The sequence below is a fragment of the Etheostoma spectabile genome, chromosome 17 (assembly GCF_008692095.1).
Source record: "Etheostoma spectabile isolate EspeVRDwgs_2016 chromosome 17, UIUC_Espe_1.0, whole genome shotgun sequence".
Classification (NCBI taxonomy): Eukaryota; Metazoa; Chordata; class Actinopteri; order Perciformes; family Percidae; genus Etheostoma; species Etheostoma spectabile.
The window spans coordinates 17,437,136-17,455,342 of NC_045749.1; the positions used below are offsets into that span (position 1 = coordinate 17,437,136).

The 18,207-nt window shown below is 40.7% G+C and overlaps 1 protein-coding gene across 1 annotated transcript in view; it reads right to left on the bottom strand.

Annotated features, from left to right (window-relative positions):
- Positions 1-1,008: 1,008 nt before the first annotated feature.
- The window catches only part of sptlc3 (serine palmitoyltransferase, long chain base subunit 3), a 21,530-nt gene continuing 4,331 nt past the window's right edge, over positions 1,009-18,207 (bottom strand). Inside the window, 11 exon segments of the mRNA XM_032540573.1 lie at positions 1,009-1,360; positions 1,505-1,634; positions 2,650-2,785; positions 4,609-4,735; positions 6,781-7,000; positions 8,277-8,330; positions 8,332-8,378; positions 10,436-10,531; positions 11,977-12,101; positions 16,351-16,499; positions 17,436-17,590. Coding sequence (XP_032396464.1) covers positions 1,247-1,360; positions 1,505-1,634; positions 2,650-2,785; positions 4,609-4,735; positions 6,781-7,000; positions 8,277-8,330; positions 8,332-8,378; positions 10,436-10,531; positions 11,977-12,101; positions 16,351-16,499; positions 17,436-17,590 — 1,353 coding nt within the window. The 3' untranslated portion in view covers positions 1,009-1,246.

Sequence of the window (18,207 nt, forward strand, 5' to 3'; positions counted from 1 at the left end):
AGGACAAACAAGTGTCGACTAGACCCGATCTGACACATTGTGAAAACACATTTATCATCTATGTATAATCCTTCCTGTGTTAATCAAATGATTACCCCATACCACGAGAATTTAGAGTTCAGCGCTAATTGCTAGGTTAGATTTGTGTTGGCTCATGTGCTGCATACTCTGCATGCTTACCTTCACAACTGTTACGCAGTCTGTGTGTGAAAGAGAAGAGCAAGTCTTTAAAACAACAATTAAGCCGTTAAGACTCGGTGAATATGAGCAGTCTCGCCACAAAACTTGCCATGACACCGTTTTTTGTTCTGCACAGAGGTTGTTGAGATTTAACTCAATTAAGTAATTGCGTCACGATCTACTATTTACAGGATTATCATTGGCTGTGGAGATGAAAGTGGTGTTAAACTGAGGAAAGTTTTTATAAAAACAGTACACAATGGAACGCAACATAAGGCATCTCGCTCATCTTTTGCCTAATATGTTCAGCCTTGAGTAATGTGAATAAACGTGTTGTCAGGAAATTAACTGTTCCAAAGAGCAGGTGTGGTTCTTTAAGAAGCCTGTCATCTGAACAATTAATCTACCTTTCTATTCCAAAATCCTTTCAGGAAGTTTTCATGTGCAGTTTTTGTGTTTTATTTGAAAAAAAATAAAAAATAACCTCAACACTTTAGCAACGCAGCAGTATACCGTGGGGAAAAACTTCAAACTACAAATGCCTTTTCCATTACTTCCATCACTTCATGTTCAGGAAATGAATAGGACTTCTTACATCAATTTTGTAGAGCGTGTGCATCATATACTAATAACCACCACAACCAGCATTTGTAATAAATGGTGGCGGATATCAAATTATGAGAAGCAAAAACCTCCTCCATAAAATGTTTTCAATGTCCAATGCACAGACATGCGGAAATAGAATAACCGTGTAAAAAAAGTTCTCTCAACAACTCTAACAGTTTGTGACTCAAGCTATTTTACTGTACACCGTACAATCCAACTCGCTTGTGCAATAATTTAATGTGTATTCGCATATAAATGTATTCAGAAGTAAAGCATTTTAAATAGTTCATGTAGAGTCTCGTTAAGATGTACAAGTAATCATAATGTTTTACAAACGTATAAAATGCAGCTGCTAAACATTTGGCCCCTCTTCTTGCTTTAAGTTGTGTGTTTGTGTCTGCTGTGGCATGGACACCAGACTTAATTTTGACACTGTGAGATGAAGGTGTCAAGGGTCCTATTAACTGGGCAGCTCAAAGTCTGTGTCATCATGGAGGTTTGGACAAGAGGAATATTTCAGTCGTGAGAACTTCAGACAGAGATGGTCTCCCACCTCGTTCATATGGTGCAGCACCTGAGGACAAAGGAAAAGTCTCAGAACATGTGTGTGTATATGTTGCTTTAAAGCCCCAAAAAGGAATTCCATGTGTGTGTGTGTGTGTGTGTGTGTGTGTGTGTGTGTGTGTGTGTGTGTGTGTGTGTGTGTGTGTGTGTGTACCTGATTTAGCATGGCTCTGGTGTGTGCTGCAGACAGACAGAAGCGAGCTCGGGCCTCTGTAATCGGCGTTGCTGGAAAGCCGACTACCACTACACCGATTTTCCTCTCCAGCATTTCTCGAGCGAAAGCCCTGGTCAACAACACAAAAAGAAACAACTACCAGTTTTTATATATTATAGTACACAGATGACTGCTTCAAAAATGTACACACCTAAAGTGTGCAAGTAAGAAAATCCAATTTCTGCATTCATCATTTTCTGAACCTCATATTTCACTTTACCAGTGTTAAACAACCTATTTCACATTTCTCACATTTTTAAGGTTTGAAGTCTCCAAAATGTGCAGTGACGCCCCAAGCAAACTCAGCATGAGGGAGCATTTGCCGCTCAAAATCATGGGGAATGTCGCTCCTTCTAGGCCCTCCAAATCCGCAGTTATATAGTTGGGATGTGTGGTATCGATAAATCAAAAAGAACACATACTTAACAATTTTGAAGGGCTAGAACTTAACTTTTACTTTAATGAGTTCATTGGTGAATACCGCTTTATTTTGTGGCAAAGTGGACAGTCTGGAGAATTCAAACATTAAAATGTGCTCTGAAAATGGTTACGTGAATCTGACACCGCAAACTTTGACAGTTCTGTGTATTTTAGAGGATCGTTGATGTGTGTGCAGTGCTTCGTACAGACGTTAGAGCAGAGCCTCAATCAAACACCAGCATCTTTAGGATCTAATATATGTCATTAGGACAACGGCAATCCAAAAAGGATAGCAAATAAATGGGCAGAAGTGAATTTGATATATAGTAGAGTAGCTACAGCTACTTTTATAACATTGTTGCAAAAATGTATATGTATCATTGTTATTGTTATACCAGTGGGGCTCAAACAATCCTGGGTTATACATAATCTATATCTGATGTTGCCTCTTACGTGGTAACAGAAACCCAGTCTCCACAGACACAGTCTACACTACTGCTTCATGGAAATATGGCAGCCATCCAAATCACTTAGAGATGATACACACTGAGCTGACCTGAAAATGCTTGTTACAACAAGGGATAGTGAAGTTGATATTTATTGTTTGAAAATAAGTTCTATACAAAAAAAATAAGCGTTTTTTGTGAGAGTTCAAGTGTACTTACACCACTTTGCCTGGCATGTAGAGCAGGATTGGAACCACAGGTGAGTCATCGTTCCCGTAGATGATGAAGCCCATCTCTTTCAGTCTGGCCCTGAAGTATCTGGTGTTCTCTGCCAGTTTCTGGATCCGTCTAATGCCTACAATTAAAACAAGGACACCACCAGATGCACACGAGTAAATCAAAAACTCATTGCTTTGTTACGCATATTTCTCCTGTCCCATGCAGGGAGGGACATCACCTGTCAGCAGTAGCTAATGTGGGAGTTCTCTTTCCAAGTCCTACACCTCCATCTGGGCCATTGCAAGCTCCATTATGAACTTGCTCATGATTACAACTCAGCTGTGGCAGCAGATGGTTCAGTTTTGTCTGTCTGACGGCATGGTATATGCACTTGCACGTTGCCAATATGCCGGTTTGTAAATTGGATACGATGGATTTCACACAAAATAAGTGACTGTGGACTGCCACTGAAGCGTAGCCATGGCTGAAATGGAATACAAATAATGCTGAGGTATAACATGTATTTCTGATAAATGTATTAGAAAACAAATCAAAGACAGCAGAGGCGGCCTGCCCTGCTAACCCCCTGTGTTTCCAAGTGACGTGAGTCACTGGGGAGCCTGGTGCTCCGTGACTGAAGCAGAGTTTGGCATGGCTCAGCCTTGGAACAAAGCTCTGTTTCCCTCTGATTACCTGGGAACAGATTGGCAGTTTGTTTATGGGAATGTACGAGAGCACTTTAAATCCCCTTATCACAGCAGAGAAGGAGAAAGAGAGAGGGAGGAAAAAACATAACATTCAGGCATCTGCCAAAAAGCACAGGCCTCCCATTTTGTAAATTGTTCCTCTCTGCTAAGATAGAGGGCATAGAGGTCAAAAACCTGCAGCCAGACTCCGAAATCATAGGAGTAGGTGAGAATGTGTGGATGTTGCTGCCTGTCAGAGTTTCCCTGTTTCAGAGCTGTTGCCACCAGTTTGCTTTAAAGTGCAAAATTCAACATCGACGAGAAAGGTGAGGGGGCAGAGGAGGACGGAGAGAAGGAAGGAATAAGAACCTACCAGGCGTTTAAAGCAAAGAATGTATGCCATTTCTTGTCACAGTGGGCGTTTCTAGTGTTGTGATAGATGTTGGAAAGACTGAGCTGTTTGCTGTGTTGCCTGCTCTATTAGACAGGTCAAGACTAATTTTTTCCACAACAGCTATTTTGCTGGGCTACGTCAGATGCAAAGCGCGCCTGGTTCAGGGCCAGATGAGAAAGTTACCCATCTCTGCATGAAACTGCAATACACCTCAACCATGAGACACTGCCTTTAGTCCTTGTAGTGATTAACCCATTACAGCACCCTATGACAGACATGTAGTGTATTTTTACCCTATGGTGAAGACTTGAAGACCTAAAGATTTGGGTATAACTATCTGGCATTTGCCTACCACATGTACTAACTCTCACTTATACTCCTTCTATTAAAACTACTACCACAACTACAATAACTCAAGAAAAACTGCTGTGGAAGTATTGCAACAGTTCTGGTAATGACTACTTTCCTGCCCGAGTGTCTGATGCTATTAAAGCAGAAACTTTTCAGAGGTACAGTGCGCCTCCCCACACACACATGAAAATGATTTCCTCCACGTTATGGTCACGTGTGCTCAGGGACTGCATGTCCCCCCCTCTTCCTACCACTGCAGACCCCTGTAATTGTTACCACATTTTCTGACCAAGCAGCTGTTTGTCTTTTCCTGCAGGTCTGGATTTACTCCTAATGTTAACGTTGGTACTGTCCTCTGGATTTGGTTTGCTATTGTTTCCATAAAAAATTATATTAAGGTGTAAAACTCTTTACAAGCCAGACACAATATTTGTCGGTGTAAAGAACATCAGGTTTGACGAGCATGTGGATAATAAGACTGAAATTGAGGGTTCACTGGTGGGAGCCGCAGTGAGTTCAGACACTCACCCTCTGTGCTCTTGTCTTTTCCCATGATGCACTTCATGGCACGTATGATCTGCTCAGTGACAGGAGGGGACATGGCCGTGGCGTATACCGCACTGTGGGAATGACTGCGCAGGTAGTCCACCAGCTCCTGCAACATAGGACACAGTGTCACACAGATCATCAGCAGAGATAGCATACAGTTTGTTTATGATACATTTTTGTTATAAAATCTGATTGTATTTGTATTTACAGAAATAAGCTGTTCATTTCAGTTACTTGTTATAAAACAAACGCACTTTGCACTTTTATTAAAGCACCACTAGAGCATGCTCATGTATAGACAACACCTGAGAATCAAATAAAATACCGTAAGTCATGGCTGTCATTATGACTATCTTGGCATTGACTGTAAAGTAGCTCTGGAACCTTTCCTGCTCTCCACTGTGAGGTAGCCAACACACTAATATGAGAAAGAACCGATGCTGAAATGAGCCAGAATGAGGACTGCCATGCTCATTATTCCTAAATGTCAGCAGGAGATTCATTCTGCTAGTGGTTGTCAAGAGAAGAGCAGGATTTCAGGAAACTAATCTGGTCATGGGTCCCGAGAGCGCTAGAGCACTTGTGTGTAAGTGGTCTGAGGTTGGGAGCCGGGCCTGGAGCTGTGATGGGCTGCTGCTCAGTGGCTGCTCGGTGGCCAGCGGGAGCGGGGTGATGACACGTTGCCGGAGATGCTGTCTGGCCACCATTTCCACTCACCGCCATCTGTCCCCATTGGGCGGCGGCTTCCTCACACACTCACACACACACACACACACACGCACGCACGCGCGCACGCACAAGGGGAGGGGATTTCAGGGGAAATGCTCAAATGTAGGATGAGAACCCTGAAACAACCTGACATCTGTTTTCATTCAAGGCACCGCTTTAGGGCCCCCGCAGGATTTTGGTGCAACCAAGATAAACCAGTAAAGAGAACATGTCCGAAATCCATCTCACATCTGCGGAGTGACAGCTCAGAGTGTTTCCTCAGCCACAAGGTGGCCACAATACTGGTGTGTTGATACATGTCCACAATGCCACAGGGTAGTAGTGGTGCCAGAACAACACATACGTGGTCCTTTAACGGATGTATTTAATAACTTAGTACAATCCAGGTTTTGAGTAAAGGGTTAATGACTAAAGCCTCGTATGTATATGTAAGGTTGAAGTGAATTAAAAGGAACTTGGAGGGTATTTATTGTGGGTATTTATTTTTGGTACGCTCATAAAATAGCAATAGCATGACAGTTTTCTAGAACACGTCTGCAGTCTTGTCGGTCAACCCGAATCCAATTAATGTAGGATTTGAGGGATTTCACCACAACAACAAATACGTCAAATATAAAGGATTTCTCTCTCTTTTCCTGCCGGTTTCTTTCAGGAGTTTACTACAGCCAGCTGTCAAACCAGGCAGAGTGTGCTTACTTCAAACATTATCATGCTTGTTAAAAGTCATCCTGTTAAATCTGGAGCGCAGTTCCGACGCCTGCCACAAGAAGGGGCTGGCACTCAGCCAGCTTTACCTTCTTATTATGGCAGAGAAGGGCTGAGCCAACATAAAGGCAACGGCAGGAAGGGTCCGTCTCTGAATACCTAATTCAAGCAACATGGTCGTTTCCTCTGTTGCTTTCTAATCAACTGCCTCAAAACCAGTGTGGTTATGTACTAAAGTGTACTTTTTAATGGAGTAAAAAAGAATTACAAAGGCCCGGAGTCACAGCCTGGCGAACATTTGTTGGACACATGAGAGCTACGAGAAAGGGGGGGGTGTGATGGAGTGTGTATGATTGAGTCCCGCACGTCTTTAAAAACACAGATCTGGGTAAAATAATACTAGAAAATGTTGTGTATGATGTGCTATAACCTGCTTTGGAGCCAAATAGGTTAATGTTGTTACTGTACACAGATAATGGTTGTCAGGTTGTCAAAAACAATGTCAGGAAAGTATTCAAAAAGTCAATAAATATAATGAAATTTTCTGAACAAAAATTAGGTGATCATATGTATACACATACTAGAATAAATAAATTAATTTAAAAAAAAAGAAAGAAAGAAAATTAGAATTATAAATACTGGGATAACAGTATTTAAATATTGACAACAAACAATGAAATGAAAGCAGGGAAAGCTGAAACAGAAATCCACATTTACCTTTTTCCCTGCGATATAGCCTCCAGCAGCTCCAAAGCTCTTGGTGAAGGTGCCCATCATCACATCCACATCGGATGGGTTCACATTATACAGCTCGGTCACACCCCTCCCAGTAGGTCCTACTGCTCCGATACTGTGGGCCTCGTCCAGGTACAGATACGCTTTATACTTCTTCTTCAGAGCAATGATCTCAGGAAGTCGCACTACCGAGCCCTCCATGCTAATGACACGAGAATCACATCAGTTAAAAAAAGGTATGAGATGGGACCCACACATTTGATCAATTATACACCAAACTCTTAAAGGGATTGATAATCTGACCTCGACCTCACTTTATCGCTTGCAGAGCATCTGTACATGGGTAAATGCATATCACATAATTTGACATGCTCCAATCTTCCACAAATCTTTCTGCTGGCCTCTTTCACTTTACTCCCACCTCTCTCCCATATCTTCTTTCCCACGGATGCAAGCCTTTTAAGGCTACACACAGACAGCATGGGTGAGTATATGGCTGGTAAAAAAAAAAAATAGAACAATCCCAGACCTGCTATCCTTGCTATGGCTGAGAACGTCTGCAGCCCAAATGACACTAGACAGGGTTTCACCAGGGCCGATGTGGACATCAAAGGCAGGGCCAGGATATAGCTAAGCATGCTTACTCTTAATCTAAGCCTTTTGATGTTACAGGGAGGCGATAGATGGAGCATTAGTTCTTTCAATGCCATAACGAAAGGCGCCATTATTTTAATGTCTGAGCCTGACATGAGACATTACTATCAGATAAAGCCAGTCTGATTACATGCAATTAAGTTGTCTCTTAAAATACCAGGATTGTTATGGAACCAATAGTTATATTGATACCAAGTGATGGCCATGTTCAAGATTTTCCTGGTTATTTCAAAAGAGGATTGTCATTAAAGTAAACTTCACAGCTGACAGACTGTGTAAATCCGTCATGTATTAGTTCAGAAAGTGTGCAATGTAAGGGCGCAATTGAGGGTAAAAAGAGGAAAGAAAGGAGAAAGGAAAATGGCCATGATAAACAGTTGGAGCTGGGGGTGTAGCCAAGTCAATCTCTGTGGCTCCATTTGGCCTTGATTTTGAGCTAATGAGCAGATGGAGAGGGTCACTAAGATTCAGGATAGCTTACTGCTGAGAGAGAGAGAGAGAGAGAGAGAGAGAGAGAGAGAGAGAGAGAGAGAGAGAGAGAGAGAGAGAGAGAGAGAGACACACACAATATTATTCAAGGGTAGAGAGGGAAGCAATTGGAAAAGAGACCATTTCAGGGACTGCTAAACACAGGCTGAAAGCTCTCCTCAGGTTACAATTTAATAAGACTTCTACCTGAGTCTGGCTGTACACAACTTTGCAGAAGACCCCCTGGAAGCCTATACTTACAAAGATTGATACAACAGCTCAACTGACGCAAAATATGCATCTGTGAGAGAGCGACTACACTAGTGTGTCTGTGGGCGGTATAATAAAAGGCGGACCTATAGATGCCTTCCACCATGATGAGGATCTTCTTCCAGGGCCTGTGGGTCGTGGTGCCCTGAGGAAACTGCCTCTCTTAGCATCTTTTCCAGACTGTGGCATGTTTGATCCCACACCCCCAAAACCCACACACAACACACACACACACACACACACACACACACACACACACACACACACACACACACACACACACACACACACACACACACACACACACACACACACACACACCACACACACACACACACACACACACACACACACACACACACACACACACACACGAAAAAAACAATTACATAACATATAACAATGTTGGCAAGTATAGTTTAGGCTTGTACAATGAAATCACATACACATCATAGCGTGCAAATAACTACAACTAAAAGCAAACAACAGCAAGTAGAATAATAATTTCCACAGGGCATGGCATCTCACAGAGTACACATGGAACTACTTTATCTGCCCGGAACACCTTCCACAAACTACACACAGCAAGTGTGCAGTCTGATGGGAATGAACACCTGCAATGTATGTATCAGGGAGGATTACTAACTGAGCTAAATATGAGTTTTACCAAATGTATTTTTGTACGTTTTACCTTTTCAGGGCAGTCTGCAGGGTTGCTTAAAATTAGGATGGGAATTTTGGCTCCAGCTAAATAACTTCCCAGTGGCATTTAGAGTTTATTACAGGTAGTGTTTACACTATTAATGATCCTCGGCCGCAAACCAGCAGATGGCAGTATTGAATAGCTGTGGTTTATAAAGAAGCATTATTCAAAGTATTTCCACAATCCAACCATTCCCACCGGAGCAGCAAGTGAACCTGTAGCAAATTATTTGTCATAGATGATCAATATTGCTCCCTCAGCACAAAAACAGGTTTACTGAAGAGACAGCCAATGCTCTTTGGTTAACAAAGAAAAGCACACCCCAAAGCTAAACAAAACAGAGTACATCTCAAGTTACAAATATCAACATTGAGGAAACCATTAACAATAACTTGCTGTGTGACCAGACAAGAATGAGGAAGAGATTATTTCACAACTAAGCACTGATTTGCGATAAGTCATGGTCTGATATGAGACACAAGAAACGTGCATACTATTGTGGATATCCACAAAATGTTGTATTATCTTTGCACTGACCCACTGAACACAAAGCCTCACAATGCCAGACTGGACAAACTAGTTAATCTACTCTCTGGTAGGAAATTCTATCATTCCATGTTACACCACTGAAACTTTTCAAATACCCCAAACAACGGATCTCAGACATTATAGACGACTGCTACAATAAATATTATTGTTCGTGTGGCTGAGTTGATTGGTACAACCCTCTTAGTAAATGTTGGCCCTGTGCTAATAAAAAAAGTAGTATACCTCCTCTGGTAGTGGAGGTATAAAGGAAGGGAGGGGTCAGCTACTCAGGTGCCTGAGGGCTCTTTGCCTTTAGACAGGCCTCTGGGATCTGCTTGGAAGACCCATAACTGACTCTGCTTGTACCTGTCAGGACACATTTGCTGCCAGAGGACTGTCTCATTTGTCCAGTATCCGGAAAGAAGCAGTGGATGCTCCCACTGCAAGCACGGTGAATGTCGCATCATGCAACCCTAATAATTCCGCCTTTTCATCTATTGACAAGATTTAATTTGACAATAGAATCGAAAGCATTGAGTTTAAGTATGATGACATTTTCATAAAAATACTCTTTGTATAATAAACTAAACTGTTTTGCTGCTCATGGATAAAACACAGATGTGACTGTAAACTGAACCCATTTCATTAAAGCTTTTACATTTGCTGCTCTAAACACAGAATGTTAAGTAGGTCTTTCCTAAGGCAAATCCTGTACCGCACAGGAAAGTAATGTGTTTCCTCACAGCGGGAACAGTGTTGAATGAATAGATGAGATACAAATGAGAAAAGGTGGTAGCTGACTGAGCAAACTTCAACCAATAATCTAAGGAAAGAATTCATTACAGTGTTATCAACAATGTTTGACAGGTGCAATGAATGTTAACCACCAAAGATATTGGCAAACTGAAACAACACACATTTCATAAATTACAGTAAATAATGTTTTTATTGAGTTGTTGTAAGGCAGAAGCATTATGATTTACAGTATGTTCAAGCAAAAGAGTTACTGGACTTACTGTTGTGATTGAACACCCGGATTACAGCCCCTGACAGTCTGGCCCCTAAGATGAGAGATGTGTGATTGAGCTCATCACTCAGTATCAAACAACCCTGGAAATGAGCAGAAAGAAAATATTTTATTTAAAATTTCCTAAAGAAATCTTTTTTTTTATTTCAGTGTAATCGCTGAATCACAAGTTCCTACAGCTTTAAAATCAAAAATGTCTTACAAACTCCACAATATTCTTGTTTATACATTACACTGATTATTTGGTAGTAATCTTTAATTATTTATAATATGACATTTGCATAGACTGTGTATGATGTCGTATCAGATTTAGTGGTTTCTACGTAGTGAGAAGGCCAATTAGATTCTCCCTTGGGTGCAGAAGAAATTAATTAGTTTGCAAACACTATCATCAGTATAACCGTATACAGACGATAATCATAGCAGTGTGTGCTACCCACCCATACAATCCTATCCGATTTCTGAGAGATTGCTTGTTTTTCTATGTATTGTAAACAATATGTTTTGTTGCTGTGTAGTGTGTCATTGCAGAAGGTGCTGTATAGTAGTTGTTGCTTGTCAGCCTACTCGTCTTGCTCAATCATAATCCTCTATGTCTAGGTCCTCTGTGTATGATGATAATAGCTGTATGCACTCCACACATTAGTAATTTCTTTCATGTCTGATGAAGTTTCGACCGCAAGACACATCACAAATTTAATTATGGAGAATATGGTACTTTACATTCCATAAATATCAGCATGCAAATTAATTCAGCTGTTCCCCGAAATTCTCCCCAGAACATTATCATATTTAACACTGAAGCTCTGAGCATTTGACTGCATTAGTTTGAATAAGCGCTTATACAGGGTATGTTGACACCGTCTCTGAGTGATGGATACACTGGGTTTGGCCCAGGGTCCAGCTGGCCTGGTCCCGAGTCTACCAGCAGCTGTCTCTCTAATGTAGCTCTGCCTGCACAGCGAGGCCTGTCCTGACATGGCCTGTCCCTGTAGGATAGAGTTGGCAGTGGGGGTTGACCCCCCAGCCTAAAGGGCTGCTACACCTCTTGAGCTGCATAAACGACCCTGTTCTCATCACTTAAACAGTCAACCTCCCCTTCCTCCTGTCTAGTCCAATCACAGATATTCATGCTGTGGGTTGCCCTTGGCAACCCATGGCTGTGTGTGTGAGCCAGGCTGGTGGGCCAACAGGCCAGAGTATGGGTGATCATACCCTTAAGTTATGCTCTTAACAAAACCTGCCCTTCCTTGTCTATGTGACTGAAAGCAGCTATGCATGCCCAGGGCCTTGTCCTCCTGGCTACTGTAATGTGTAATTATGATTTTAATTAAAGGGGGTGGGTCAGGAGTTGATCACAGCTGAGTTTAGTTGACTGTTATTCATTAATTTAGGCCATATGTGAGAAAGGAACAAAAGCTAGGCTAATTAGATTAATTTCCGCTGCGCTGTAAAAATGACACCCATTTATACTGTAGTTGGGTTTCCTATATACATTGTGTGGCATTTAGTGTGTAAAATAACAAACCTTGCCAACAAGTGCTGGAATGTTCATCGAGTTGGTGGCGAAACCCATTCCAAAGGTCATGGCGGACTCTACTTGGAGGAAATTGGCCACCAGTTGCTCCAGCTCTTCATGGATGCCCAGGTTACCTACAAGACAGAAATCACAAAAGGATAACTCACCCTGAGAAATCACTGTACCTGTTGGTTAATTTTCTAGTTGTCCTCCATCCACACAAGCAAGCTTTGACAGAGATGAATGCCTCCTGATAAAAAAAAGCAAGAGACCCACATGCAACAGCCTGAATTACCAACATAGACAGCATCAGCCCCTCTCACTCTCACATATTTGAAGAGATTTATAGAGATTCGAGGTGTGGTAAATTTGTAATTTAGTTCAACTACCATTTTTCATCCCAGGCACTATCAAGGCAAAGTCTAAACTTGTTCTGTAGCACATTTTGGGACTGAGACAGTGGATTATAACCCAATGTGACAGGTGGGGGACCAGAATTCATTTAGAACATTGATCAGACTAATCTTTCGCCCGACATGGTGTTTAGGATTTTTGTGTGTCTCTGTGGCTTTTAGTACTGCCCTTGTGGTCAGCTGATAAAAACAAATTACGGTAATAATTGTGATCTACAGTGAGAGAGGTAGGCAGTGAAAGGTTCATATATACTGTATTTTATTTCTGCTGGCTCTGGGGATTGTTGTGTATATATGGCACACTAGAACATATAGGTTCCATATATTTTAACACACTCTTTACTTCCTCTACCATAGTAGTTACTGAAGTTAAAGATCCCTATAAATATTTCTAACTCATTAGTAATGTAACTAATAACTGTCATTGAATATGATGGAACCAAAAAGAAACCACACAAGTCTTGAAAAATGTTTTTTGTGAGGCAACAGAGTGAACAAGCATCTCAAATAAGAAGCGTCATTAAATGCAATTGGAACAGTCTTTAGAGCAAGGTAATCCTTCCAACCACTGTTCACAGAACCACCTATGTTCTCATTCAGACGCGCACCGACCCTGAGAGACGAGGTGGTACGGAGCTACCTTCCCCCTCCCACACTAACAACCTGGCTAAAAAAGACCCATGGGAATATGAGAAATGCAATCATTGTGATGTTATGAAAATCAATCATTTTCAAGATGTGAGCACATAGTTCGTACATTAAAAAAAATACATTGCCAATTGCAACACCACACATGTTGTTTGTAGACTGGAGTGCCCCTGTGGTTGTTTCTTTGTAGGACAATAAAAAAGAAGACTAATAGACCTGGCTGCCAGGTTACAGATTGAATAATTTATCATGTGTGCATGGATTGGGTCCACCTTGACTTGGTAGCCACATTATATGCACTTCCTTTTTAAACATTAGGTTTACCCCGGCCCTCATCTCTCCCCCTCCAATCCCCTTATCCCCTTGCATTGTGTTTGAAGGTGGCTTTATTTTTTATTTTCTGGGACCAGATTCTACCCATGCAATGAGCCCTTCATAAGATGTAATAAGCACAGTCCACCTGAAGAATCCACCTTCAGTGAGACCCAGCAGGGCTCCTACCCCATTGTCTTAACTGTGAATGAATGTTTTAGTGCTACAGTAAATCACTACTGTCAAGATAAGATTGCCAACATCAACAGAAACACCCGTAAAAAAAATCTCTATTAAACATTTATATCTATCTCTTCAAAAAGCTACAAGATAAAATCAGTTACCAAAGTAAATAATCAAATAAACGTCAATACAAAAGAAGCCTCATATTAAGGTATTGTGATGTCATTGAGGCAATTCCCACAAGAAAACAGTGCATCAATTTTAATATATGTGATACTAATCATTGTAGTCATACATTAATCAATAACAATCAGTGACCATAGTGAGCAAGCATATACAGCTGTTCAAAAATGTGAATGTTTCAGGAAGGATTGGAAATGGAAAATGAGTATTGACTAAGTGATGTGTATAAAACCATAATACAGTGAAGCAGCTCTGTCTTTATGGTGATCCCTGTCAAATCAATTTGTACATTTCCTCGACCACTCAGGCTTACAGGTTTTGCTGGCACGCACAACATTTATGATCAGGCTGCATTGGCTTTTACTCTCTATGTAGACCATTTTGCTTAGCCGTGACCTCATATAGATGCCCGGCCACCTTATTGAAATGCTAACCTCATTAGACTGCTTGAGGTCTGCATATTCTACAGGTAAGAGAGAGTGGATCTCATTCACTTTGCTGAGTTGAGTTAGCTCTTGAGTCCCATGCATCTCATTAGGCAGGGTCCCCTCCCCTGCCCTCTGCATTAACCAAGGTTACCATTCTGTTATCACAATCCTCAAAGCTTGCTGACAATATAAGCTATCTATAAGTTAAAGATCGAGAGTGCTATTGTGGAGGGACAATAAAGGCAAAATGTGTCTCTTTCATTGTAAACCTGTGAATTGCGTTTTTTTCTTCAAAGGCTTTACAACAAGGTGAGAAAAAACAGCCTGCTTTCTTGATAGAAAGGATTAAACCCCTATCGCTGGAGTCTTAGCAGAAGTGTACCATTAATGGCGTAGTTCTAACAACAGCACTATTACATTAGTATATTTGTGTACACATTATGGTGAAATACTGTACGCTTGGTAGCGGCATTTATGTCTTGGTCATTCATTTCAATGCATGCCATCATTATCTACTTTACTATGTTAATGATTGAAGGAAAAGCAAGAACAGTGAGCTATCCATTAATACAAATCCATGAATGTTTGACTTCTCAGTTTATTAACGGGGTGTGCTTTCAGTGCACTTTGTACTACTTCCAAATTACTTTTCAATAAAAAAATAATTGCTCTCTCTTTGCACTTGCAGTTAATATACAGTGTGTGGGAGAATTATTTAGAGTTTTTGGTAACTTTTGAACTGGACGGATCTTGGCATTGTGCACAAATAATCTCTAGGATTTGACCCAAAAGCCTAAAATTGAACTGCAGTTTCTAAAATAACTTGATCATGTAAAAGGAGAGATGAAACATTTAAAAACAAACTTTGAATCACATTCATTTGACAGTAAACCTTTAAGGGGATGCGAGAACCACAGACCAGTGAAGTGTGCATTAAATCATCATCGTTGTTGTTTGGAATAAATAGAGTGCTGGTAAATTCAATAAACAAAATCATGTGTATCAGCAATACAAATAGCGGCATGTGAACTAAAACTCTGGTTATGGAGTCACTGCTACTATAGAGATACTTGGGTCTTTAAAAATGGATGCTTAATAAAGTCTCATGGGAGAAATTCTTGTTATTCCATAACCCTCTCAGTAAGCCAGCTGAAACACTGATTACAAACCCAGGGAAAAAACAGTCCCATTTTAACAGAGAAATAAACATAAATAAATCACAAACATGAATAATAGATGGTGCCGAGGAGTGTGTGTGTGTGTGTGTGTGTGTGTGTGTGTGTGTGTGTGTGTGTGTGTGTGTGTGTGTGTGTAGGTACTTGCACTCTGACAAACAAACTAACGATGACATGGCCTTAAACTCCCCTAGTTTTCTCGGTTCTTGTGAAATTGCTGATATCCTGAAACTTTACACAGCCACTCAACACCGCTTTAAGCTTATATGTCAGCTCACGTTCCACTAGCCTGCCCTCAGTATCTACACAGCACGGTGGTGTCAGAAGGTGCCATAAACTAAACAGCATTGACGGAGAGAATAGGACCTACTTTTCTCAAGTAAAATCTGAGTGCCTCGTTCAGTGAGCTCACTGGCACTTAAACACCATCAGAAGGCAAGTAAAAGTTCAGAGGATAAAACACCATTCAAAATTAATCTGAAGCTACAGATCCCACTTTCTGATCCATGTTCTAAAACTTCCATCACATACTGTATATTCCTTTAGCATCCTGCCTAATGCCAAAGGTGTTTTGGAATGTTACATACCAGTATGATATCTTTTTCTCCCACTCCTCCTCAGTGTGGACCATTACGTAATGATCTCAGCTTATGCCCAAACGGTACATAATTCAACAAAGGCTAAATAATTCATATCACACTGGAGCCACTGAAAGATAATTAAACATGCGGGCAGTATAACTCATGAGAAAAATAATAAATGATAGCATATGTGATGAGGGAGATGTAGTTTTACTTCCAGTTAGATACTCGACCTATACAAAGTCACCAGGGTCTGCCAGAGACTTTTAAAATAGATGCACATGTAAGAAATGTGAAGCAGATGAAGCCAAAGAGACAACACAATATGCTTTTAACTTGAGTTAGGAAGTGGACCTTGTTTGCTCAAGATCAAATTAAGGCCCCTGTTGAAAATAGCTTATGAGGACAATTGCCACACTTTTTTTGTACCTGTACAACTGCACATTGACCACAAACGTACCCATTTCCTGCCGTGTGCTGCCAACCCCAACCCCATACTGGCGCGTTTTCTCTGCCACAGTTTTCAGGAAATCAGCGTTGTTCTCAGCAAAACCGAGGTAGTTATAGGAGCCCATGTTGATGACATTGTGTATTGTCCCCCCGGTTAACCTGCAAGTATGTAAACATTAGGAATCACTTAGCCTGTATACTTCATTTTCTTCTACACATACTCAGAGAATGAATTACATAATATAAAAGCAATCAAGATTCATTAAAATGCAATTGCTAACCATTAACTTGTTTTTTTGTCAGTGGAGCAATTTTAACAACGTTTATATTAGGTAAACAGAAGTGACTGTGTGTTAGCGGCATCTGTTATCACTAATTCCTTGTACTTTTTAAAAAATGCAATATTCACAACTCATTATGCCATCCTATATTATGCAAGTACACATGTAAGTCCACAGAGAATAAAATGGGAAAATATGGATGATATGAGTGTCATGACTTGCAAAAAGGCAACTTGAGGTAAGTTTACATGGTCAGTCAAGAGTGTACAGCCTTACAGTACATCAGCGTTAGAGTTTTAAAAGCATTAGCTTCATTTCATCAAGTGACCTACTACTTCTCACTGCGCATGGAAACCTGCACACACTACAAACCCCTTCCTTGTGTCTCTTTACTCTATCACCACAGAAGACACGCTGACTGCACATTTCTACATTTTCAAGTCACATTAAAGCTTCTAAAACATGAACATACGTAAACGTAATCCGTGCCTACCCCTCTTTCCCAATTTATAATGTCATAATGTTGCTGTCCATTCTGTGCAACACAGAGACATCTCAACTGCATCCAAAAATTCAGGTCTGACAAAACCTTGCTGATGACATTTACCCATGTGCTTTAGTTTTTATCCCTCCCCATTAGTTCATAGAGCAGGAGATTGATTTAAATTTGGTTGTATAGTTCTTAGCTCCAGAGATGTGTTCAAAATGCTTGCTTGTCTCTACTAAGCTGGAAAAACATTTGTAAATTCTTAAATTGAGCAGTAAATGTTTTAAGCCTGCAGTATGTCTATACAAGATAACTGGAATACAGTACCTGAATGTCCAGTTGTAGTCATCAGACACCCTCTCCATCAGGTCAAAGACAGGTCCAGGCAAGCTGCATATGGGACGGTTCCAGTTGTCTCGCACCCTCATGTACAGGTTTCGAGTGTAAAAGTTCTCAAAATCTTGATAAAGCGGTACGAAATCCTGAAAGCATAAATATATATATACATATTTTCAACTTCCCAGTAACCCAGTATGAGGAAGTCACAGATGGCAGAACAAGAAGAGCAGGTAACTTCCCAAATTCTGATCAAACTAAAAGCTATCAAAACACCACAACAGGACAAAGAATCCATTAATTAATCTAAATTAAGATTAAAGTATTATTTGCTTTAGTTTTATGACCAGATACATTTCATTGTCTATCCTTTTAAAATGAGTTTTCCATGTGAGAAGGGGCTCTACCATTTAGTACATGATTTGCTTTTGATGCTCTAACTCTCTAGAACCATACAGGTGTTTATTTTATTGTGTCTACCTTTGTACTACATCAAGGCAGAGGACTGTTGTAATTATCCAAACCACCTTTTTAGATTCTACCTTGGCAAGAGAGTTAGACCTTTACTACTATAGCCTTTACAGGTACTGTATGTTTTTATACACAATGATCCCTTTTGAGTCTTTTTCTCCATTTTCACTTTGCCCTCTGTACAGTGGGGCTTGAAGGTTTGGGCTCCCCAGGTAAAAATTTGTATTAATGTGCATAAAGAAGCCAAGAAAGGATGGTAAAATCTCCAAAAGGCATCAAATGACAGATTAGA